This window comes from Dasypus novemcinctus, chromosome 4, assembly GCF_030445035.2.
Source record: "Dasypus novemcinctus isolate mDasNov1 chromosome 4, mDasNov1.1.hap2, whole genome shotgun sequence".
NCBI lineage: Eukaryota > Metazoa > Chordata > Mammalia > Cingulata > Dasypodidae > Dasypus > Dasypus novemcinctus.
The window spans coordinates 71979057-72001598 of NC_080676.1; the positions used below are offsets into that span (position 1 = coordinate 71979057).

At 35.0% G+C, this 22542-nt stretch overlaps 1 protein-coding gene across 15 annotated transcripts in view; it reads left to right on the forward strand.

The window, feature by feature from the left end:
* DLG1 (discs large MAGUK scaffold protein 1) overlaps positions 1–22542 on the forward strand; it is a 281505-nt gene that overhangs the window by 166400 nt on the left and 92563 nt on the right. For all 15 annotated transcript variants that reach the window (XM_058295595.2, XM_058295596.2, XM_058295597.2 and 12 more), the window contains 2 exons: positions 9741–9885; positions 20531–20651. In XM_058295595.2, coding sequence (XP_058151578.1) covers positions 9741–9885; positions 20531–20651 — 266 coding nt within the window. The remainder of the gene's footprint in view (positions 1–9740; positions 9886–20530; positions 20652–22542) is intronic.

The window sequence follows — 22542 nt, forward strand, 5'->3', positions numbered from 1 at the left end:
TCATCCTACTAATGTTTTGCATTACTTTGATTTTCATATATTGAACAACTCACTTGATCATAATTTATAATTCTATAATCCTTTTAATATGTGGCTAAATTCTATTTGCAAGGATTTTGTTAAGGATTTTTTTAATCTGTAGTCATAAGGGATATTGGTGTGTGATTTTTGTAGAGTCTTTGTCTGGCATCAGTAATAGAGAAATGCTGGCCTTATTGACTCTTTTAGGAAGCATTCCTTTCCTTCAATTTTTCTAAGAGTTTGAAGAGGATTGGTGTTAATTCTTTAAATGCTTGGTAGGATTCATCAGTGAAGCCATCTGTTCCTGAGGACTTTTTGTTGTTGTTACTGTTAAAAGGTTTTTGATTACTGATTCATTCTCTTTAGTTGTTATAGTTCTATTCAGATTTACTATTTTTTTCTTGAATAATTTTTGGTAGTTCTCGGGTTTCTAAGCATTTGTCTCTTTCATCCAGGTTATCCACTTATTGGTGTGTAATTGTTCATAGTATTCTCTTATAATACTTTAAATTTCTGTTATATCAGTAGTATTTTTCCCTCATTCATTTCTGATTTTAGTAATTTGAAATCTCCCTTTTTCCTTTGTAACTCTAGCTTAAGGTTTATTTTGTTGATCTTTTTAAAGAACCATATTTGGTTTCATTGATTTTCTTTATTTTTTTTCTATTCTTTATTTCATTTATCTTTGCTCTAATCTTTATTATTTCCTTCCTTCTGCTAACTAGTCTTATTTTTTTTTCTAGTTCCTTAAAGTGTTCAGTTAGGAGATCTTTCTTTTTTATTTAGGCATTATAATTACACTGCTTTTGCTGTATCCCAATTCTAAAGTTCACTTGGAAAACGTACTGTGTAAGAATTAGCAAGAAAAGTTTAAAGAAGGACTAAAAGAGGAGACTTATCCTACCAGATTGAGACAACCTAAAGCATTGATAATAAAGTAACCTTTTATTGGTGTAGGAATAGATACATCACTTCACAGACTTTTTAAAAATAAATTGTCTTATTCTGTGTTGGCAAAGAGCCAGGTGATGGTCCAGATAAATGTTGTAGTGAGTGTAAATTTGTTAAAACTGTGTTCAGAGAACAATTGAGTGTTACCCATCAAAGTGGAAAATGCTTAGACTCTTAGGAATTCAATATCTAGGAACTTAGCTATATAAAATATAGATGTACATAAATAAATATGTACATTTATTTATGTAAATTCATTGGGATTTCCTATACAAACAAAAATATGAAACAACTTTATTAAAATGGGAATGGCTTAAGAAATTACGGTTTAACCACACAATAGTATAATATGCAGCCGTTCGTTTTGTATTTATTTATAACATAACTCAGTTTTCAACAAGTTTATTGCATTCAAATACAATGTTTTCAGGTTGAAGACATTTCTGGAAATCAGTTGGGGGGAAATAAGTATGTTCCTTTATTGCAGGTCTTTATTTCTTTAAGCCACTTTGTTGCAGTGTGGAGAATTGTTTCCTTCCGTTTGAAGAACTCCCTTTAGCATTACAGTAGGGCAGGTCAAATTGTGACGAATTCCTTCTGCTTTTCTTTATCTAGGAATGTCTTAATCTCCCCCTCAGTTTCGAAAGAAAATCTTGCCAGATATAAAATTCATGGATAGCATTTGTTTTCCATCAACATTTTTAAGTATTTCAACCCCATTGCCTTCTTGCCTCCATGATATCTGATGAGAAATTGGTACTTAATCTAATTGGGACACCCTTGTTCTTTTTTTCTCTTGCAGCTTTCAGAACTCTCTCCTTGCCTGTTGCATTCAATAGTGTAATCAATATGTGACAGGTTTCTTCTCCTTCAGGGACGCCTATAATGTGCATATTGGTGCGACTGATGGTGTCTCAGATGTGTCTTAGGCTCTTTTCACTTTGAATATTTCTTTTATCTTTCTGCTCCTCAGCTTGACTCATTTCAAGTGTCTTGTCTTTAAGGTCACTGTTTCTTTCTTCTCCCAGCTCCAAACTGCTCTTGAAACCCTCCTGGGCATTTTTTTCCTCTAGTTATTGTGGCCTTCAACTGCAGTAGTTCTGTTTGGTTCCTTATTATAATTTCTCTCTATTTACTAATATTCTCATCTTACTCATTCGTTGTTGTCCTAGTATCCTTTAGTTCCTTCATCTCCTTGGACATTTTTAAGGTCATTTTTTAAAATACTTTGTTTTTTCCACATTCTGGTCTTCTTTGTTGGTGTTTTTTGGATTTTTATCATCTACATGTGGATGGGCCATCATTTCCTGTTTCTTTGTTTGTCATTTACTCTTTTATTGCATACTGTACATTTTAATATATTAAAATATTAACTCTGAGATTTATTCCCTGCTATGTGTGGTTTCTTGATTTTCTATCCAGCTGGTGATAAGAAAATTTTTCTTGAGCTTCAGCCCTTCTATTAGTAAGGTCTGCGCAAGATAAATGCACTGTGCAATGTTTTCCCTGTCTTGTCCTGGGCTTTTGCTTGTTATTTATTTTGAAGTTCCCCTGTCTAAAGGAGTTTGGTAGTTCTCTCTGTTTCTCAGGAGACAGGACTTCCTTTTCTGGGTATTTAAAGCCAGCAAGCCTTTGCTTCAGACTGTCTGCCTCTATTGTTTCTTGCACTCCTTTTTTGTCTTAAGCTGATTTTACCTGGACAGCAAACTCTGGAGGGAGGTGCACTCTGGAGGGAGGTGCACACTGGAGAGGACTTTCCCAAATCAGTCTTTCCAGCCAAAACAGGGCCAAGGACCCACAAGGGGACACAGACTGGCTCCACAGGGCCCAGTAGTAGGGATTAGGAAGGGCACCAAGAGTCTCTTGGACAGCTCCCCAAGGCTGAGCTTTCTTGGCCTGCCCAGTAAATGCAGCCCTTCGACTGTCTCCCACCACCCTGAGGAAGCCCTGTATCCTTAAGTCTCCACTGCTGCCACCCCTGTCCAGGGCGATTTGAAACAATGGCTACTTCTGCCCTTGTCCAAGTGGATCAGAACAGTGGCTGCTGCTGCCTTTGTCCAGGATGGGTTGAAGCAGTGGCTGCCCTCAGAGCCAGGCCTCCCAGGATCTGAAGTCACCAATCAAAAACTGTGATTGGGGGGAGTGGATGTGTTTCAAGCAGTTGAGTGCCTCCTTCCCACATGGGAAGTCCTGGGTTCATTTCCCAGTGCCTTCTAAAAACAAAAGACAACAAGCAAACAAACCAAAAAAAATTCAGGGGAGTCATTGTGACTCAGTGGTTGAGCACTGACTTCCCACATATGAGGTCCTGGGTTCAGTCCTCAGCCCCAGTGCCTCAAGAAAAACACAAACCCGTGATTGGTAATTGGCTATTTCCACCTCTGGTTTTGGAAAAGAGGAATTTTACATCCATTTCTGTCACCAGCAAGCATGGCAGCCTGCTGCAGGAGTAGTTGATTTACACTTGTAGCCGTGAGTGAAGAGAGCAGTTCACTGTTCTTGATGGTAATTTATTCAGCCTCTTTCTCCTTCTCTTCCCTGGTTGCTATACAGTGTTATTCTGGCCTCCAGAGTTTTAAAATAGTTCTTTAAGACAGTTCATGCCTTTTTTTTTTTAATAAACCAATTTTATTGATACATATTAATAAAGCATACAGTTTATCAAAAGTGCACATTCAGTGGTATGTGGTATAGTCACATAGTTGTGTATTTATCATTTCATTATTAAAGCATTTTCATTCTTTTTTTTTTTAAGATTTATTTATCCCCCCCCTCCCCAATTTTCTGCTCTCTGTGTCCATTTGCTGTGTGTTCTATTTCTGCTCATATTCTTTTCAGCGGCACTGGGAAACTGCATCTCTTTTTTGTTGTGTCATCTTGCTGCATCCTCCTTGGCAGGCTGCAATTTTTTCGTGCAGGGTAGCTCTCCTTACGGGGCGCACTCATTGCACATGGGACTCCTGTACACAGGGGACACCCCTGCATAGCACGGCACTCCTTGTGTACATCAGCACTGTGCATGGGCCAGCTCACCACACTGGTCAGGGGGCCCTGGGCTTGAACCCTGGATTTCCCATGTGGTAGGTGGATGCTCTATCAGTTGAGCCAAATTCACTTCCCTTGATTATTTCAATAGTAATAATAATAAAAAACAGACAAAAACACAAGAAATTCCTCACCTCTCAATCTGTATGTTTACCCTGCTATACATAGCTGCTATTTCTCGCTATTCTTGCAAAATTATTTGTTTATTAAGCAGTTTTATTGAGATATATTTACATACCATATGGTCTAGCCAAAGTGTGTAATCAGTGGCTTTTAGTATAATCAGAATGCTATACATTCATCATCTGAAAAATGTAGAACAATTTCATTACTGCAAAAAGAAAGATTTTGCATTCCTTAGCATTCCTTCCCCAGCCCTCCATAATCAGTAATCTAATTTCATCTTTATAAACTTATTTGTATTTACATTTGGTATAAATGGAATCATACAATATATAGTACTCTGTATCTGGTCACTTGGTATAATGTGTTGTTTTTTTCCTGATAACTAATATTTTGTAGTATTAACCTTCATTTCTTCAGCTTTAAGAAGAACGGTCTTATACCTGCAGTTTTACCCTTATTCATATTTCACACAATAGATTTATATTTCACATAGTATATTTAGTTCATAATAGCCAATCATTCAGCATTTGTCATTTTGTGTCTGTCTTGCTTCTCTCAACATAATGTCATTCAGGTTCATCCATGTCGAGTTTCATGACTTCATTTCTTCTAACTGCTACATGATATTCCATTGTGTATATACTCCACAATTTGTTTCTTCATTCATCAGTTGTTGGACACCTAGGTTGTTTCCAGCTTTTGGCTGTCATCAGTAACACTGCTATGATCATTGGTGTGCAGATGTCTATTCTTGTCACTGCTCTCAGTATTATACTTCTAGGTTCTAAGTACTTCTGAACTTTCCAAGTTATCGATTCAGTTCCATTGGTCAATCTGTATGTCCTTATGCCATTACCATGCTGTTTTCACCACTGTAGCTAAGTGTAATATGCATTAAAATCAGGAAGTGAGAGTCCTCCAATTTCATTTTTTTATGACGTTTTCGACTATTATGAGCCCCTTACCCTTCCAAATAAATTTGATTATTGACTTTGCGATTTCTGCAAAAAAGGCTGTTGGGATTTTTTTGGGATTGCATTGAATCTGTAAATTAGTTTGGGTAGAATTGACATCTTAATAATATTTAGTTTTCCAGTCTGAACATAGAATGTCCTTCCATTTATTTCAGTCTTCTTCAGTTTTTTATTGGCAATGTTTTGTAGTTTTCTGAATATAGGTTCTTAATGTCCTTGGTTAAGTTTATCCCTAAATAATTTATTCTTTTAGTTGCTATTATAAATGGAATTTTTTTCTGATTTCCTCCTCAGAATGCACATCAGTAGTTCATAGAAATGCTTTTGATTTTTGCATATTAGTCTTGCATCCCACTTCTTTGCTAAACTCGTCTATTAATTCTAGTAGCTTTGTTGTGGATTTTTCAGGATTTTCTAGATACAGGGTCATGTTATCAGAAAATAGTATAAGTTTAGTTCTTCCTTTCCTATTTGGGTGCCTTTTTTTTCTTTGTCTAGCTTAATTGCTCTAGCTAGAACTTCTAGCACAATATTGAGTAATAATGGTGACAGTGGGCATCCTGTCTTTTTCCTGATTGCAGTAGGAAAAGCTTTCAGTCTTCCATGGTTGAGTACAGTGCTAGCTGTAGGTTTTTCATATATGCACTCTATATGAGAAGTGTCTTTTATAAAGGCTATTTATTTGGGGTAGAAGCTTACAGTTACCAGGCCATAAAACATAAGTTATTTCCCTCACCAAATTTATTACCACGTGTTGGAGCAAGATGGCTGCCCACCTCTGTAAGGGTTCAGACTTCCTGGGTTCCTCTCTTCCCTAGACTTGCTTCTGTCTGGGCTCAGTACCTCTGCTATCTCTATAAGGCCAGCTGTAGACTATCAGGTGAACAACTTATTTCTCTTCCCCCAGGGCCTTTTCTCTTTCCTCATAACCAAGCGCCTCTGTGTGCTTATTTCCCAGGTCTTCAGCTCAAAACTCCAGCATCAAAACTCCAACTCTCTTCTCTGTTGCCTGGTTTTCTCTGTGAGTCCCTGCCCACCACATCCTACTCATGTGGCCCTATCAACGCCCTAATAATAATTTAATCACACCCAGAGAAACAGACCAGTTTACAAACATAATCCAATATCTATTTTTGGAATTCATAAACATTGCCAAACTGCTACCTCTCTTTTGGAGTGTTTGTTTTTTTTTTAATCAAGAAAGGGTGCTGTAATTTGGCAAATGGCTTTTCTGCATCAATCGAGAAGATCATGTGATTTTCCTTCTTCAGTTTATCAATGTGATTTAGTACACTAATTAATTTTCTTGTGTTGAACCACCCTGGCATACCTGGAATAAAACCCACTTGATAGTGGTGTATAATTTTTTTAATGTGCTTTTGGATTCTGTTTGCAAGTATTTTGTTGAAGGTTTTTGCATCTCTATTCATTAGAGACTTTGGTCTGTAAATTTTTTTTTTTTTTTTTTTTAGTATCTTCATCTGGTTTTGGTATTAGGATAATGTTGGCTTCATTGAAAGAGTTTGGTAGCATTCTTTCCTGGTCAAATTTTTGGAAGAGCTTGAGCAAGATCAGTATTAAGTCATCTTTGAATGATTGGTAGAATTCACCTATGAAGCCATCTGGTCATGTGTTTTTTTCGTGCTTGGGAGTTTTTTGATGACCATTTCAATTTCTTGTTATTGGGTTGTTGAGGTCTTCTGTTTCTCCTAGTGTCAGTATAGGTGGTTGTGTATTTCTAGGAATTTTTGCAGTTCATCCACATTTTCTAGTTTTTTTGGCATATAGTTACTCATAGTATCCTCCTATGATCTCTTATATCTGTGGGGTCAATAGTAATGTCCCCCCCCTCTCATTTCTGATTTTATTTACATTAGTCTTCTCTCTCTCTTATAGTCTAGCTATGGCATTGTTGATTTTGTTTATATTCCTAAAGAACCAACTTTTAGTTTTGTTGCTTTTTTTTTTCTTGATTTCATTTATTTCTGGTCTGATCTTTCTTTTCTTCATCTTGGTTTGGGATTAGTTTGCTGTTCTTTTTCTAGGTCCTCTAGGTGTGCAGTTAGGTATTCAATTTTAGTTCTTTTTCCTTTTTTAATGTAAGCATTGAGGGCTGTAAATTTCCCTCTCAGCACTGCCTTTGCAGTGTCCCATAGGTTTTGATGTGCTGTGTTTTCATTTTCATTCATCTCAATGTATTTGTTGAATTTTCTTGCAATTTCTTTTTTGACCCACTGATTAAGTATTGTTTAATATCTATTTATTTATGAATTTACCCTTTCCCATCCATTATTGATTTCTAACTTCATTCCTTTATAATCAGAGAAGGTGTTTTTGTATAATTTCAATCTTTTTAAATTTATTGAGACTTTTACTTGTCTTGTGGTACAACATATGGTCCATCTTGGAGATGGGCCCATGGGCACTTGAAAAGAATGTATATCATGCTGTTTTGGGGTATAGTACTCTATAGATGTCTGTTAGGTCTAGTTCATTTATCATTTTATTCAGGCTCTCTGTTTCTTTATTCTCTGTCCACATGTTTTATCTAATACTGAGAGTGGTGTTTTGAAGTCTCCAACTCTTACTGTAGAGACGTCTAATTTTCCCTTCAGCTTTGCCAATGTATGCCTCAAGTATCTTGTGGCCCTGAGGCCAGGTGCATAAATATTTATTAATAGTATAGTTATTTCTTCTTGTTGGATACAGAATTCTTGGCTGGCAGTTTTTTTTTTTTTTTTTCAGTACCTTAAATACATCATACTACTCTCTTCTCTTCCTCCTGGTTTTTGATGAGAAGTCAGCACTTAATCTTATCTTAGTTCCCTTGTATGTGATGCTTTGTTTTTTTCTCTTGCCACTTTCAGAATCTTCTCTTTATCTCTGATATTTGTCATTCTGAATAGTAGGTGTCTCAGGGTAGGTCTGTTTGGATTTATTCTGTTAAGGGTGCATTGTCCTTCAATATTGATATTTATGTCTTTCATAAGGGTAGGGAAGTTTTCAGTCATTATTTCCTCAAATATTCTTTCTGCCCCTTTTCTGTTTTCTTCTTCTGGGACACCAATAATGCATATGTTTTTGCATTTTGCTTTTCATTCAGTTCCTTGAGATCCTGTTCCATTTTTTTTCATCTCTGTTCTCCTGTCTTTTCCAGTTTGGATGTTCTGTCTTCGAAATCACTAATTCTGTCTTAGAGCAATTCAAATTTGCTCTTATGTGCCTCAATTGTATTTTTAATCTCAGCCATTGTGTCTTTCAATTTGAAGTTCTTTGCAGACTTTCACATTGTTCTTTATGCTCACCCAGTGTCATCTTAATATCCTTCATCTCTTTAGTCACATTTTCTTTCAATTCTTTAAATTTATTTAGAATTGTATGATTATCATTGATTAATTGTCTTAAATCCTACATCTCTTCAGAATATTTGGTTTGTTCCTTTGGCTGGGCAATCTCTTCCTGTTTCCTAGTATGGCTTGTAATTTTTTGCTGATGTCTAGGCATCTGAATATGTTAGTGAATTTACTCTGACGACCAATTTCCCTCTCTTGCCTATTGTTACAATTTTTTCACAACTCTTCTTTGATATTTGGTTCAGTTTATCCTAAGTCTTTAAAATTTCCCAGCTTAAGTTATCAAAACCATGCCAGGGACTCACTGATGTGGTACAGATTATCTCTTAGAAGTTAATGAACAGAGAGACCCAATTGCAGTTTTTGTCTATGCAATTTCTAGACTGACCAGCAGATGGCACTTGTTGGCGCACCTTTCCAGGAAGCTGTATCTCTGAGTTTTCCTTTGTTTTGGTCTGGTCAGAGCCTAGGTTCAAAGCATACTCTACTGCCTGAATTGACAGAAGAAAAGCTCCCCTTCCGCTCCCCTCCCTTTTCCCTTATAACGGCTGACAGGGAGAAAGAGGTCTGTTCCCCTCAGTCAGCTGCAAAGAGCCAGGGGTTTTACCTCCATTTAATGTTGGATGTCAGGAAGGTGAGCCCTTCTCGACTCCTGGAAGGTTAAGTAACTTACAGTTTGTTGTTTTGGGTTCTTCATCTCACTTTTCCTCGCCCTCTTGGGAGTTGTGAAGCACTGTCCTATTCTGCTGAGCCCTCAGGCAGCTTTTGGCTCTTTCTCCATTGTTTTTGTGAGAGAACTGACCTTGTCTACCTAATCTGACACCATCTTTCCACAATCCTCAGTTCTTGCCTTTTTTAATAGTTGTTTTTGTCAGAGGACTAAATCCTAGGGCTCCCTTCCTACTCAACCAGCCATCTTCCCACTGTCCTCTTCATAGGAGTTTTTAAAAAAGGAAGTAGCTCTACATGTCCCAACATAAAAAGACCTATAAGACATCTTATATTAAAAACCAAGTTGCGAAACAAAAACTTTAATATGGTTTCATTTGTTTAAAAAACACTAAAATATATCCTTACATATTCTGAAATGCATAAGCATGGGAGGAGGTTCAGGCTAGGGGAATGGGAGGAACAGGGGTTGAAATCAACATTATCAATTCCATTAACATATATTAAAAATTTCACATTTTCCTTTTATTTTGGTGTAGTTGTTTATAAGCAGAGAGCAGAAAGGTAGTGAAAATAAATGTCTTTTGGGATTTTCTTTTAGGTGAATAGTGTTTGTTTAGAAGAAGTTACTCATGAAGAAGCAGTAACTGCTTTAAAGAACACATCTGATTTTGTTTATTTGAAAGTGGCAAAACCCACAAGTATGTATATGAATGATGGCTACACACCACCTGATATCACCAACTGTAAGTCTGTTTGCTTAAATTTGTCTTAGTTCCTTAGATGTTATACAGTTTAATGAAAGGTGCCACAATAAATTTTTTAAATTATAAAAATATTTTAAGGGAATTATTAAGCATGTTAAATTAATAGATAAAAATCAGTTTAAAATCAGAGTCTTCGTAGTAAGAAGGGAAGTCCTCTTTTCACCTTTACTATTTTATAACAGCACTTTTAACATTTAAGACATTGATTTTTTCCTTTAGTTTCCAGCTACTAAAACAATGAGTTGGCTTAAACAGTGGGAATTTATTGGCTTATAGTTTTGAGGCTAGAAATCCAAAATTGAGGAATCAGCAAGGCTATGCTTTCTCCCAGAAGACTGTGGCATTTTGGGGCTGGCTGCTGGCAATACTTGATCCTTTGCTTTTCTGTCACATGTCAAGACACATGGTGGCATCTTCTCTTTTCTCTGCTGCATTCCATTGGCTTACTACTTCTTGCTGCTCCCTGTGGCTTCTCTCTGTTAGACTTTCATTCTGTTTATTAAAGACTCCAGAAACCCAGATTAAGCCCAACCTTTTTCAGTTGAACCATACCTTACCTGAAGTAATATCTTGAGATCTTATTTACAACCAATTCATGCCTTTCAGAATGTGGACCAAGAACATGTCCAAACTGAGGTACACAATTCAATCCACCACAATTCTCAAATTTTTATGTAGATAATAGTCGAAAAAGGGTATTTGCAAATAATACAGATTCTTATTTTGTTCTAATATTTTTGGGATGGGACACAGAATTTTACATTAATAAACTCTCAGACAATTCTGTTTCTTCTCAATCTGCTGGCTCATGGACTACACTTTGAGAAACACTGATTTAACATATTTCTAAAACAAAGGCTTTTCAAAAGTCATGTACAATTAAAAAAACAAAAAAGAAACAAATGAACAAAAATCATGCATAAAACTCTATACTCTCCCATCTTAGAAAAGAGATTATCTTTATAATGCAAGCTCCTAATGTATTGCTAATTCTTTGTGTGCAATACACTTTTTTTGCATGGTATTGAATTGTTATAAAAGTATTTACTTATTTTAGTTTCCCGTTTTTCATTTTTTTTTAAGTACAAGCCAAGAAGAGGTTTGAATATGTTTTTTGTGGTTGTTTTTTTTTAAGATTTTAATTTTTTTTATTTACTCCCCTCTCCCTCCATTGTCTGTTCTCTGTGTCCATTCTCTGTGTGTTCTTCTGTGTCTGGTTGTATTCTCATTAGTCGGCTCCAGGATCCAATCCTGGGACCTTCCAAAGTGGGAGAGAGGCAGTCATTCTCTTGTGCCACCTCAGCTCCCTGGTCTGCTGTGTCTCTTATTATCTCTTCACTGTGTCTCTCTTTGTTGCATCATCTTGTTAAACCAGCCCTCTGTGTGGGCCAGCACTCCTGTGCGGGGCAGCACTCCGCGTGGGCCAGCTCACCACACGGACCAGCTTGTCTTCATCAGGAGGCCCTGGGTATCAAACCCTGGACCACCTATATGGTAGATGGGAGCCCAATTGCTTGGGCCAAATCCGTTTCCCTGAATATGTTTTTTAATGTTTGTTTTCATCAAGAAATGAAAGCTTTGTCCTGTGCATTGCATTTATTATATTTGAAGCCACCCAAGAGTAATAAAGATCTTAAATGAGCTCTTTGTAATCTGCTTTTCTGAGTGTTCATTTTTAAATTGTAGAATTTTTAAAATATTTGTAATTTTGTAAATAGTGTTTTGTACTTCTTTTATGTCAAAGGAAAGAACCTTACTACTTTTTAAAAATTCTTATGTATACTTTATCTTGCATACAAAGTTTCAGTTGCTTAACAGTGTCCAAAATGTAGAAAGCAGTTTATCCTCCAGTTATTCCACATCCTCACCAGCTGTTGGTATTAGCACTCTTTAATTGATTACATAATGGTGACAATTCTTCATCTTGTGGTTTTATTGAAATTCCCTGGTGATTGTTGATGTTCAGTCCCTTTGCATGTCCTTATTCACATTGGACAGTCATCTTTTGTCAATGATCTGTTTAATTCTTTTACTGTTTTTCTGTTGGTTTGTCTTTCTTTTGTTGATTTTTTTTTTCATGACTTCCCCCAAAGCTTTATTGCTAAAAAAATGGTAAGGTTGGGATATTAATCTTCAAATTCTAGCTAAATGTTTAACAATCATCCTACTATTTTATGTAAAATCAGTGCCTAATAATGTTTATTTTTTTAATAATGAGGTTTATTTTTAGAATAGTTTTAGGTTTACAGAAAAATTGTACAGTGTGTAGAATGTTTCCATATGACCCCCCATACACACACACATGCACATTAGTCTCCTTTATTAACATCTTACATTAGTGTAATAGTAAGTTTGTTACAATAGTTGATAAACCAGTATTGGTATATTATAAATAACTAAAGTTTGTAGTTTACATGAAGATTCACTCTTTGTGTACACCAGCCTGTGGATTTTGACAAATTGGTAATGTCATATAGCCAGCAGTATACAGTATCATAAAGAATAGTTACACTGCCCTAAAAATGTCATGTACTCCACCTAGGCATCCCTTTCCTCATTCCACTTTCAACCCCTGCAGCCACTGGTCATCTTTATAGTAAATCCTTTTCTAGAAAATCATATAGTTGGGACCATACATTATTAGCCTTTTCAAACTGACTTCTTTCTCTAAACAGTATGCTATTGGGTTTCCACCACTTTAAAAAAAAAATCATTTTGTTATTAGAGCAGTTATAGGTTCACAGGGAAACCATGCCGAAAATACAGTTCTCATACACCAGCCCTGCTATTAACACTTTGCATTACTGTGGTACCTTAGTTACAACCAATAAAAGAATATTGTTATAAGTTTGCTATTAACTATAATCCATAGTTTAAATTATGGTCCAGTGTTTGGGTACTACAGTCCTATGGACTTTTTAAATTTTTATTTTATTCTAGTAACATACATTCATACTATCCATTACCAAAACTTTGCATCACCCCAAACAAATTCTGTACCAATTAAAAACTAACTTCCTGTTCCTTAGCCCCTCCCAGGTTCCTGGGTAACCTGTATTCTAGTTGCTGATTTTATGCATTTGTTTTTTATTGTTTCTATCAGTGAGATCCTGTGAAATTTGTCCTTTTGTGCCTGGCTTATTTCACTAAACATGATGTCTTCATTGTTCTTTCATGTGGTGACATGTATCAGAGCTTCATTCCTTTTCACAGCCAAATAATACTCCATTATATGTATGTAGCACATTTTATTTATCCAATCATTGGTTGATAAACACTTGGGATACTTCTATCTTTTGTCCATTGTGAATAATGTCACTGTGAACATTGAAGTGCAAATAACTGCTCAAGTTTCAGCTTTCAATTCTTTTAGATAAATACCTAGAAATGGGATTGCTGGGACATATAGTAATTCTACATTTAACTTCCTGAAGAACTGTGGATCTGTCTTCCACAGTGGTTGCACCATTTTACGTTCACACCAGCAATGAATGAAAGTTCCTATTCTCCACTTCCTCTCCAACACTTATTTTTTCAAGTCTTTCACCCATTTTTTAAAATATATTTTTAATTTTTTAAAAAAGATACTTAGACTACACAAAATGTTACGGAAAAAAATATAAGGGATTCCCATATGCCCCACTCCCCACACCTTCCACCGTTCCCTACAATGAAACTTCTTTCAGTAGTGTGGTACATTCATTGCAATTGGTGAACACATTTGGAGCATTGCCACTAAGCATGGATTATAGTTTACATTATAGTTTACACTCTTTCCCACTCAGTTTTGTAGGTTGTGGCAGGATATATACTGGCCTGTATCTGTCATTGCATTGTCATTCAGGACAATTCCGAGTCCCAAAACTGCCCCCATATTACACCTCTTTTTCCCTCTCCCTACCTTCAGCACCTCCAGCGGCCACTGACTCCACATCCTTTTTTGCCCATTTTTAATTGGGTTTTCTTTTGTTGTTGAGTTGTGGGATTTCTTTATATATTCTGGATATTAAACCCTTATCAATGTGGGGTTTTCAGATAATTTTCTCTCATTCTGTAGGTTGCGTTTTTACTTTCATGAAGTCCTTTGATAATGCACTTTTTTTTTTCTTTTGTTGCTTTTGCAACAAAACCATTGACTGACACAAATTCCTGAAAGTCTTTCCTATGTTTTCTTCCAGGAGTTTTTAGTTTGAATTCTTATATTTAGGTCTTTATCCACTCTGAATTAGTTTTTGTATATGGTGTGAGGGAGGGCTTCATGTGTGTTCTTTTGCATGTGGATATCCAGTTGAAAAGACTATTCTTTCCCCACTGAGTGGACTTGGCACCCTTGTCAAAAATGAATTGAACTGTGAGGGTTTCTGAACTTTCAGTTTGATTCCACTGGTCTATATGTCCATCCTTCTGTAATTACCATACTATTTTGATTATTCTAGCTTTGTAATAAGTTTTAAAATCAGGAAGTGTGAGTGCTCTGACTTCATCCTTTCAAGATGATTTTGGCTATGCAGGGCCCCTTATCCTTTAATATAATTTGATTTATTTTCCATTTCTGCAAAGAAGGCTGTTTGAAATTTGTTTGGAATTGAGTCTGTAAATTGCTTTGGGTAAAATTGACCTTATTAACAATATTTAGTCTTTCAGTCCATGACCTGCCATTTATTTAGGTTTCTTCACTGGGTTAGCAGTGTTTTATAGTTTCCCAAGTAAATATCCCTTGTTAAATTTATTCCTAGATATTTTACTCTTTTACTTGTTATTGTAAATGGAATTTTTATGATTTCCTCTTCAGATTGTTCATTACAAGTGTATAGAAACACTTCTGATTTTAACATGTTGGTCTTGAACCACTCCACATTGCTGAATTCATATATTAGCTCTAGCAGCTTTGTTGTGGATTTTTTAAGTTTTATCTGCAAATAGAGAATGTTTTACATCTTCTTTTACTATTTGGGTGCCTTTTATTTTTTTTGTTATATACTTGCTCTGTCTAGAAGTTCCAGTAAAATGTGGAATAACAGTGGTGACAGTGGGTATCTCTGTCTTGTTCCTAAGCGTAGAGGGAAAACTTTCAGTCTTTCACCACTGATTATAGCTGTAGATTTTTCATATAAGCTGTTTATCAAAGGTTGAGGAAATTTCCTTCCATTCCTAGTTTTCTGTTATCAAGAAGTAATTTTAGAATTTTGTCAAACACCTTTTCTGCATCAATTGAGAAGAAAATGTGTTTTGCTGTGTTTCTTTTCTTTTAAACTTGTCCTATTAATTTGGTGGATTACATGCATTGATTTTCTTTTATTGAACCACCGTTGCATACCACAATAAATGTCATTTGATCATGGTGTTTAATTCTTTAAATGTGCTGTTGTATTCAGTTTACTAGCGTTTTGTTGAGGATTTTTGCATCTATATTTATTAGGAATATTGATCTATAGTTTTCTTGTCACATTTTTATCTGACTTTCATATTAGAGTGGTGTTGGCCTCCTAAAAATTTTGGAAGCATTTGAGCAGGATTGGTGTTAATTTCTTCTTATAATCTTTCATAAATTCACCTGTGAAGCAATCTGGCCCTGGACTTTTCTTTGTTGGAAGGTTTTTGATTACTGATTCAATTTCTTTACCCTTTAAAGGACTAGAACCTTTGAGACAGTGTAGGTACTTTATATGTTTCTAAGAATTTATCCATTTCATCTAGGTTATCTAATTGGTTGGCATACAGTTAGTGATCATAGTATCCTCTTAAAATTTTTTTATCTCTGTAGTATTAGTAATAATGTCCCCCCTTTCTTATTTTAATTATTTGATCACTATTTATTTTCAGTCTTGCTAAAGATTTATCAATTTTGTTGGTCTTTTCATAGAACTTTTTGTTTTATTGATTCTCTATTGTTTTTAATTCTCTAATTTATTTCCATTCTGATCTTTGTTATTTCCTTTGTTCTGCATGCTTTGGGTTTAGTTTGCTCTTCTTGTTGATCATCCTGTTGAGAGATTAGGCCTCTGATTTAGAGCTTTCTTCTTGTTTAATGTAGGCATTTACAGCCATAAATTCCTGTCAGTATTGACTTCGTTGCATGCAGTTAAGTTTTGATGTATTTTGTGTTTTTTTCATTCACCTCAAAATCTTCCCTAATTACCCTTATAATTATTTCTTTGACCTATGGGTTATTTAAAAATACATTAATTTCCACATATATGTGAATTTTCCTTTTCTCCCTCTGTTATTGATAACTAGCTTAATTTCATTTTGTTCACAGATGATACTTTATATGATTTCTATATTTTTTTATTTTATTGAGACTTGTTTTGTAACCTCATATGTAATCTATCCTGGGCAATGATCCATGTGCAGTAGAGAAGAATATGAATTCTGCTGCTGTTGGGTGAAGTATTAAATATAGTTGCTTTCGAGTATTGTCCGAATCTTCTATTTCTTATTGATCTTCCGTCTAGTTCCATTCATTATTGTAGGTGCTGTATTGAAGTCTCCTATTCTAAATATAGAACCATCTATATCTTCCGTCAAGTCTGTCGATATTTGCTTCATATATTTTGGGGTCTCTTGCAACAGTTTTTGAATTAAAGTCTCTCTTATCTGATATTAGTATGGCTACCCCCAGTTCTATTTTTGTTACTGTTTGCATGAGTTGTTGTTTTTTATTCCTTTCGCTTTGAACCTAGTTGTGTCTTTGACTTTAAAGTGAGACTCATATAAAGCACATACTTGGGTCGTGCTTTTTTATCCATTTTGTCAGTCACTACCTTATAAATGTAAAATAGTTAATACCATTTACATTTAGAGTCACTACTAACAATGGATGACTTCTGCCATTTGGTATTTGGTTTTTTATAAGTTTTATATCTTTCTTTTCCTTTAATCCTTCCTTTAATGCCTGCTTTCATATTTATTTGATTTTTTTGTATTGTGCCATTTTGAGACACTTCTCATTTGTTTCTGTATAATTTTTTCATAGATTTTCTTTGTGATTCCCATGGGACTAACATATTATATCTTAAATCTAAAACATTTAATCATGTTTTATTTGATGCCAGCTTAACTTCAATAGTATACACATACACTGTTAGTATATCACTTTTCCCTACCACCCTTTGGTTGTACTTGTTCAGATAATATCTTTATACATTGTGTGTCCAAAACCATAGATTTATCCTTTTCATTCTTTTGTAATTTATTACCTGTGAGAGTTTAAATTGGGGTTACATACCAAAAAGTATAATACAATAGTACTGGCAATTTTAATTATCCAGAGGGTCAGGTGACCTTTACCCCAGAGGTCTTTTCTTCTTTTATGTCACTTTAATCCCCGTTGAGAGTCCTTTCCTTTTAGTCTGAAGAACTCCATTTACCATTGATCATAGAGCAGGTCAAATTGTGGCACACTCCTTCAGTTTTTGTTTACCTGGGAGTATCTTAAATTCACCCTCATTTTTGGAAGAAAATCTTGCTGGATATAAAGTTCTTGTTTGGCATTTATTTTCATAACAGCAATTTAAATATTTTAACCCCTTGCCTTTTTGTCTCCATGATTTTGATGAAAAGTCAGTACTTAATCTTATTGGGACTCCCTTACACATAACACATTGCTTTTCTTTTGCAGCTTTCAGAACTCTCTCATTATCCTTGGCATTCAACAATTTCATCAGTATCTGGCTGTATTTCTCTTCAATATTATCCTGATTGGGTGTCGTTGGGCTTCTTGAATGTGCATGTTCATTGCTTTTATTAAATTTGGGAAATTTACTGCCATCATTTGTTTTAATATTCCTTCTGCTCCTCTCTTGTCCAAGATTCCCTCCATACATGTATTAGTATGTGCTGTGTCCCACAGGTCTGTTATTTCTCTTCGCTCTTTTTAAAATTCTTTATTCTTTCACTCCTCAGTATTACTAATGGAGAGAAAAAAGTCCACTAGCTCACAAAGCGCATAGTTTCTCTGCTAACATTGCAATGCTAGTTCTTTTGTATTATATAATGTATCTTATCATTTTATCGTTCATTCTCTTCAACAGAAAGGCCTTATTAAATTTCTGATTTGGTTACCAGTCTCTTCCTGTTTTCACTTCAAGCTTTTCCATTTGCTTCTCTTTCAAACCTTATAGGACCTGGATCATTAATCTTGATATCTAAAGATATAAATAAATTTGACTTGAACTTGATTGTTTTGTAATCTCCTAGGCATCTTTTTTTTTTTTTTTGTTCCCCCCCCCGCCCCCCGGCGGCTTGCTTGCTGTCTGCTCTCTGTGTCCATTCGCTATGGACTTCAGTATGTCTGTATTTATTTTTTATTTATTCCCCCCTTGCAGCTTGCTTTGTTGTTTTGCCCTCTCTGTGTTCATTTGCTGTGCGCTCTTTTGTGTTTTTACTTGTTTCCCTTTTTGTTGCATCACCTTGCTGAGTCGGCTCTCCGCGGAACTTGCTGGCGGGCAGGTATCCGGGCCATGTGGGCAAGCCTGCCTTCACAAGGAGGCCCTGGGATGTGAACCCAGCACCTCCCATATGGCAAACGGGAGCCCAACTAATTGAGTCACAGCTGCTTCCTGGCCTAGGCATCTTTTTATATAAGATTGGGTTATAAGATATAGCACTGTTTTAACTGATCCCTCTTTGGGACTATGTCGTTTTTTTAGTAGGAACATTAATTTTTAGTCCCTGCTGTCTTAGATACTATGCCTTATGTGTTTAGTTAGCTTCTCCAGAGAAAACTGAATAAAGGGGCATTCTGGACATGGTATGAAAAATCATGGAAAACGTACATTTTCTAGTTTAGTTATTCAACTCAATTTTTGTCCAATTGTTTTTTGTTTGTTTGTTCCATCCAAACATAATGCAGCAAAGGAATTTTTAAGAGTCAACCTTTAAAAGGCTGGTGATTATAGGGCTCTGTGCCTTATGCCTTAAGGCAACATGACATCTCGTTTAAAAATTCCAGATATTCTTACATGTTACCCAGGAAAGACTTTGAACAGTCAAAGTCAAGAGCCATTGGTAAAAAGTCCTTGGCTGAAATATAAAAGAGCATCTTATATATAAACTGGATAGGAAACAGTTACTGTTGGGCACTGTAAGTGTATAATATTAATAGATATATTAGACCTATTAGCCCTGTAAAGTCAAGAAACATTATATACTTCCTTTCTATATGGTTACAGACAAATAGAGATGTATAGGTGCTGCCTCCTTGTGACAGAGCATGTATTGTTCCATTACACCGTAGTTCTAGTCATTTTAGTCTTTCACTCAGGTCACTTAACTCTTATGTTACCTCCCTGGCAACTGTATTAATGTGAATAAATAGTACCTGCATTGTCGTACCCCCAATGTGTAGCATGGGGCTTTTTGCCTAGAAGACAGTAATATGATGAAGGACTGATGGTGGAATAATAAACTTTTCAGCTGATTTTGAAATGCTTTGTATATTTATCATAGTTAATGCCTCAAGAAAGTTAAATATTGCTTTCTGTGTGTTTCAGTAATAATTCAAATGAGATGTGTCTTCAGAAACTATACTGAAATGTGTTGCTTACCTGGATCTTTGGAAAGCATGGTTAGGAATAGCATTGTAATTTTCTCTCTTGTTAGAATAGCAACTTATCTATGCCATTTATTATGACTGAAATGAAAAAAAATAGATAATTTTTGCTTCTTTGTTTTTGCTTTTTAACATGTTTCCATTCTTTAATGAGTGCACAACAAAATATACAAATATGAATTGGGTTGACATATCTGACCTCATGAGATTAGGCTATTGCGCCTATTTTTAAACTTTGGTTTTCATTAGTGACAGATTTTGAATATATACTTCTCCAAAATGGTAACCTACAAAATAAACTTTTCAGAAAAATTATTGTACTTAAGATTTATTTATTTTAGTCTTCTATGAGAATCTTTTATATGACTGTTTCTGGTTTCCATTGTTCAAATAAGTTAATGTAAAACTCCTTTTTAAAAAGTTCTAGTTTCTCAAAAGAAACCAAATAGGATAAGTTTGCATTATTAATCTGAATACCTAAACTCATTTTTACCTAAAAACTAAGCTTGTCTAATATTTTACCTGATAAATAAATCTACTAAATTCTGATACATAAATAAGTGAATATGGGAAGCGGACTTGGCGCAATGGATAGGGTGTCCGCCTACCATATAGTTCAAACCCAGGACCTCCTTGACCCATGTGGAGCTGGCCCATGCGCAGTGCTGATGCGCGCAAGGAGTGCCATGCCACTCAGGGGACGGGGAGCCCCATGCGCAAGGAGTGCACCCCATAGGGAGCGCGAAAGAAGGTGCAGCCTGCCCAGGAGTGGTGCCGCGCACACGGAGAGCTGACACAGCAGGATGACGCAACAAAAAGAGAAAGATTCCCGGTGCCGCTGATAAGGATAGAAGCAGTCACAGAAGAACACACAGCGAATGGACATAGAGCAGATGTGGGGGGAGGGGGCGAGGGAGAGGAGAGAAATAAATTAAAAAAATAAATCTTTAAAATAAATAAATAAGTGGATATGAATTATACGTTAACTGTCCTTGAAATTGATAATTCACAAATGTGGTGCTGAGTAGCGTATTTCATTTTTTAAGTATTTACCCTTTCTTTGTTTTGAAGCTGCTTCTCAGCCTGTTGATAACCATGTTAGCCCATCTGCCTACTTGGGCCAAACACCTGCATCACCATCCAGATACTCACCAGTTTCAAAAGCAGTGCTCGGAGATGATGAAATCACAAGGTAAGCAACTGAATGTTCACCCTTAAATAGTTAAGTATTAAAGTATTAAATGGGGTTTTAATCAGCCCCATAGAATAGCCAGTTTTAGGATTAAAAAGTTTTATTGGTGGATGATGAATTTAAGCCCTAATATTTTTTTCATTGGTGTTTTCCTTGAAAATCATGAAATGTCAAAATATTTTATAAAGTAAATAAATCATGGCTCCTTATTTTAATATTGGTGGGGATTTTTGTTGTTCTTTTTTGGTTTTGTTTTTTTTTAAGGATTTCTCAATTATCCTTAGAGATTAGTTCAGGTAAAACTAAAATTAGGAATATACCTTGTATGCATACTTAAGACTAACATGTTATATATTCCTTTTATATTGAAATATATCATAAAATTTTATGGCAATTTTTTGATTGGTGTTCAGAATTCAAGAATAGTATTTTCCTTTATATCCTGATACCTATCATTTATTTTCATCTAACATAAATAGCTCTATTGAAATTTGTATATTAACTTTCCTTTTAATGTCAAGAACTCTTAATTAGGTAGAAAATAATCAGTGAAAGGTATTTTAGATCTTTATCATTTAATTCAATAAAGTAATGAGATACTGTATTTGCACTGTTTTATAATTTGGAGAAGCAATTCAAATTGATTCTATCGCTTATTAAGTATGTGTCAGTTAATGTCTATTTTATGTTTTTATTGAATGTTTGCTATCATTTTATTTTTCAACCTTCATTGTAATTATTCTTTACTTGTCTGACTTTTGATTCTAGGCAGTGATCTTAAGTACAGATAAGGTGTTTGTCTTGGTCCTCTTCTTCATGAATTAATAATAGGTTAGAATTTAATAGGTGCTCAGTAATTGTGTTTACAATGCAAAATATCAGAAAGAATAGTATTCTTAATTTGTGAAATGAATATTAAATTTTGTTCATCTTTAGGCTGTGCTCTTACATTAACCCATTATGGCCTTTTATTTTTGTTATGTTGTAAAAGTGCCTATTTATGGAAGTAAAGAGAAAAATAGTTAATGGCTTAATTTGTCTTTCTTTAATTTCTTTCTATATTTTATGAAAATAAAATATATGTTGAATTAGCGCATTGTCATTTTCCACCTGTTCTTGTCTGGAACAAAAATGCTTTTCCGCACTTGTAACTTTTCAGTTAGATGACATTTCATTAATCAAAGCATATGTGCTCATTTTCCCTTCTTTGTTAACACATCACAATTTAATTTCCCTTTATTAGTAATCTTTTTTTGTTTGTTTCTTGTTTATTTTCTCACTTACAAATATTCTTCTGAAATCATTGCCACCTTTTAAAATAAACATAACTTTAAAATGTATGAAATGGCTATCTCAGTTGTGATGGTTAAACACAGAAATTTTTCAGAAAGGATGATCTTTCGTTTATTTTTTTCCAGAACTCTTTTAATTTTGTAGTGAATAAATAAAGCCCCATTCTTTTTATTGTATATTTGTGATGGCAATATATCACGTGTTATTTTCTTAAATATATTATACTAGGATGTTTGTATGTGTGTCTTTATTTTACTTGGATTTAAAGTTATCAGATATACAGTATTTGTGACAGTGGCATTTCATGGATTTGATATGTTCAGATATTTTATTTATGTTTTCTTTGGATTTAAAGTTATCTGAAAGAAAGCAGTAAGTTAAACCACTTTTCCCTTAAGATATTTTCCAGATTTATTTCCTCCTTTTTTATTTTTTATTTTTTTTGAGATGCTGGGGGCCAGGGATTGAACCCAGGACATTGTATGCGAGAAGCCGGCACCCAATCACTGAACCACATCGGTTCCCCTGAGTTGGTTTTGTCATTTGTTTTGCTGTCATTTGTTTTTGTTTTTTCAGTAGGTACCGGAAATGAACACAG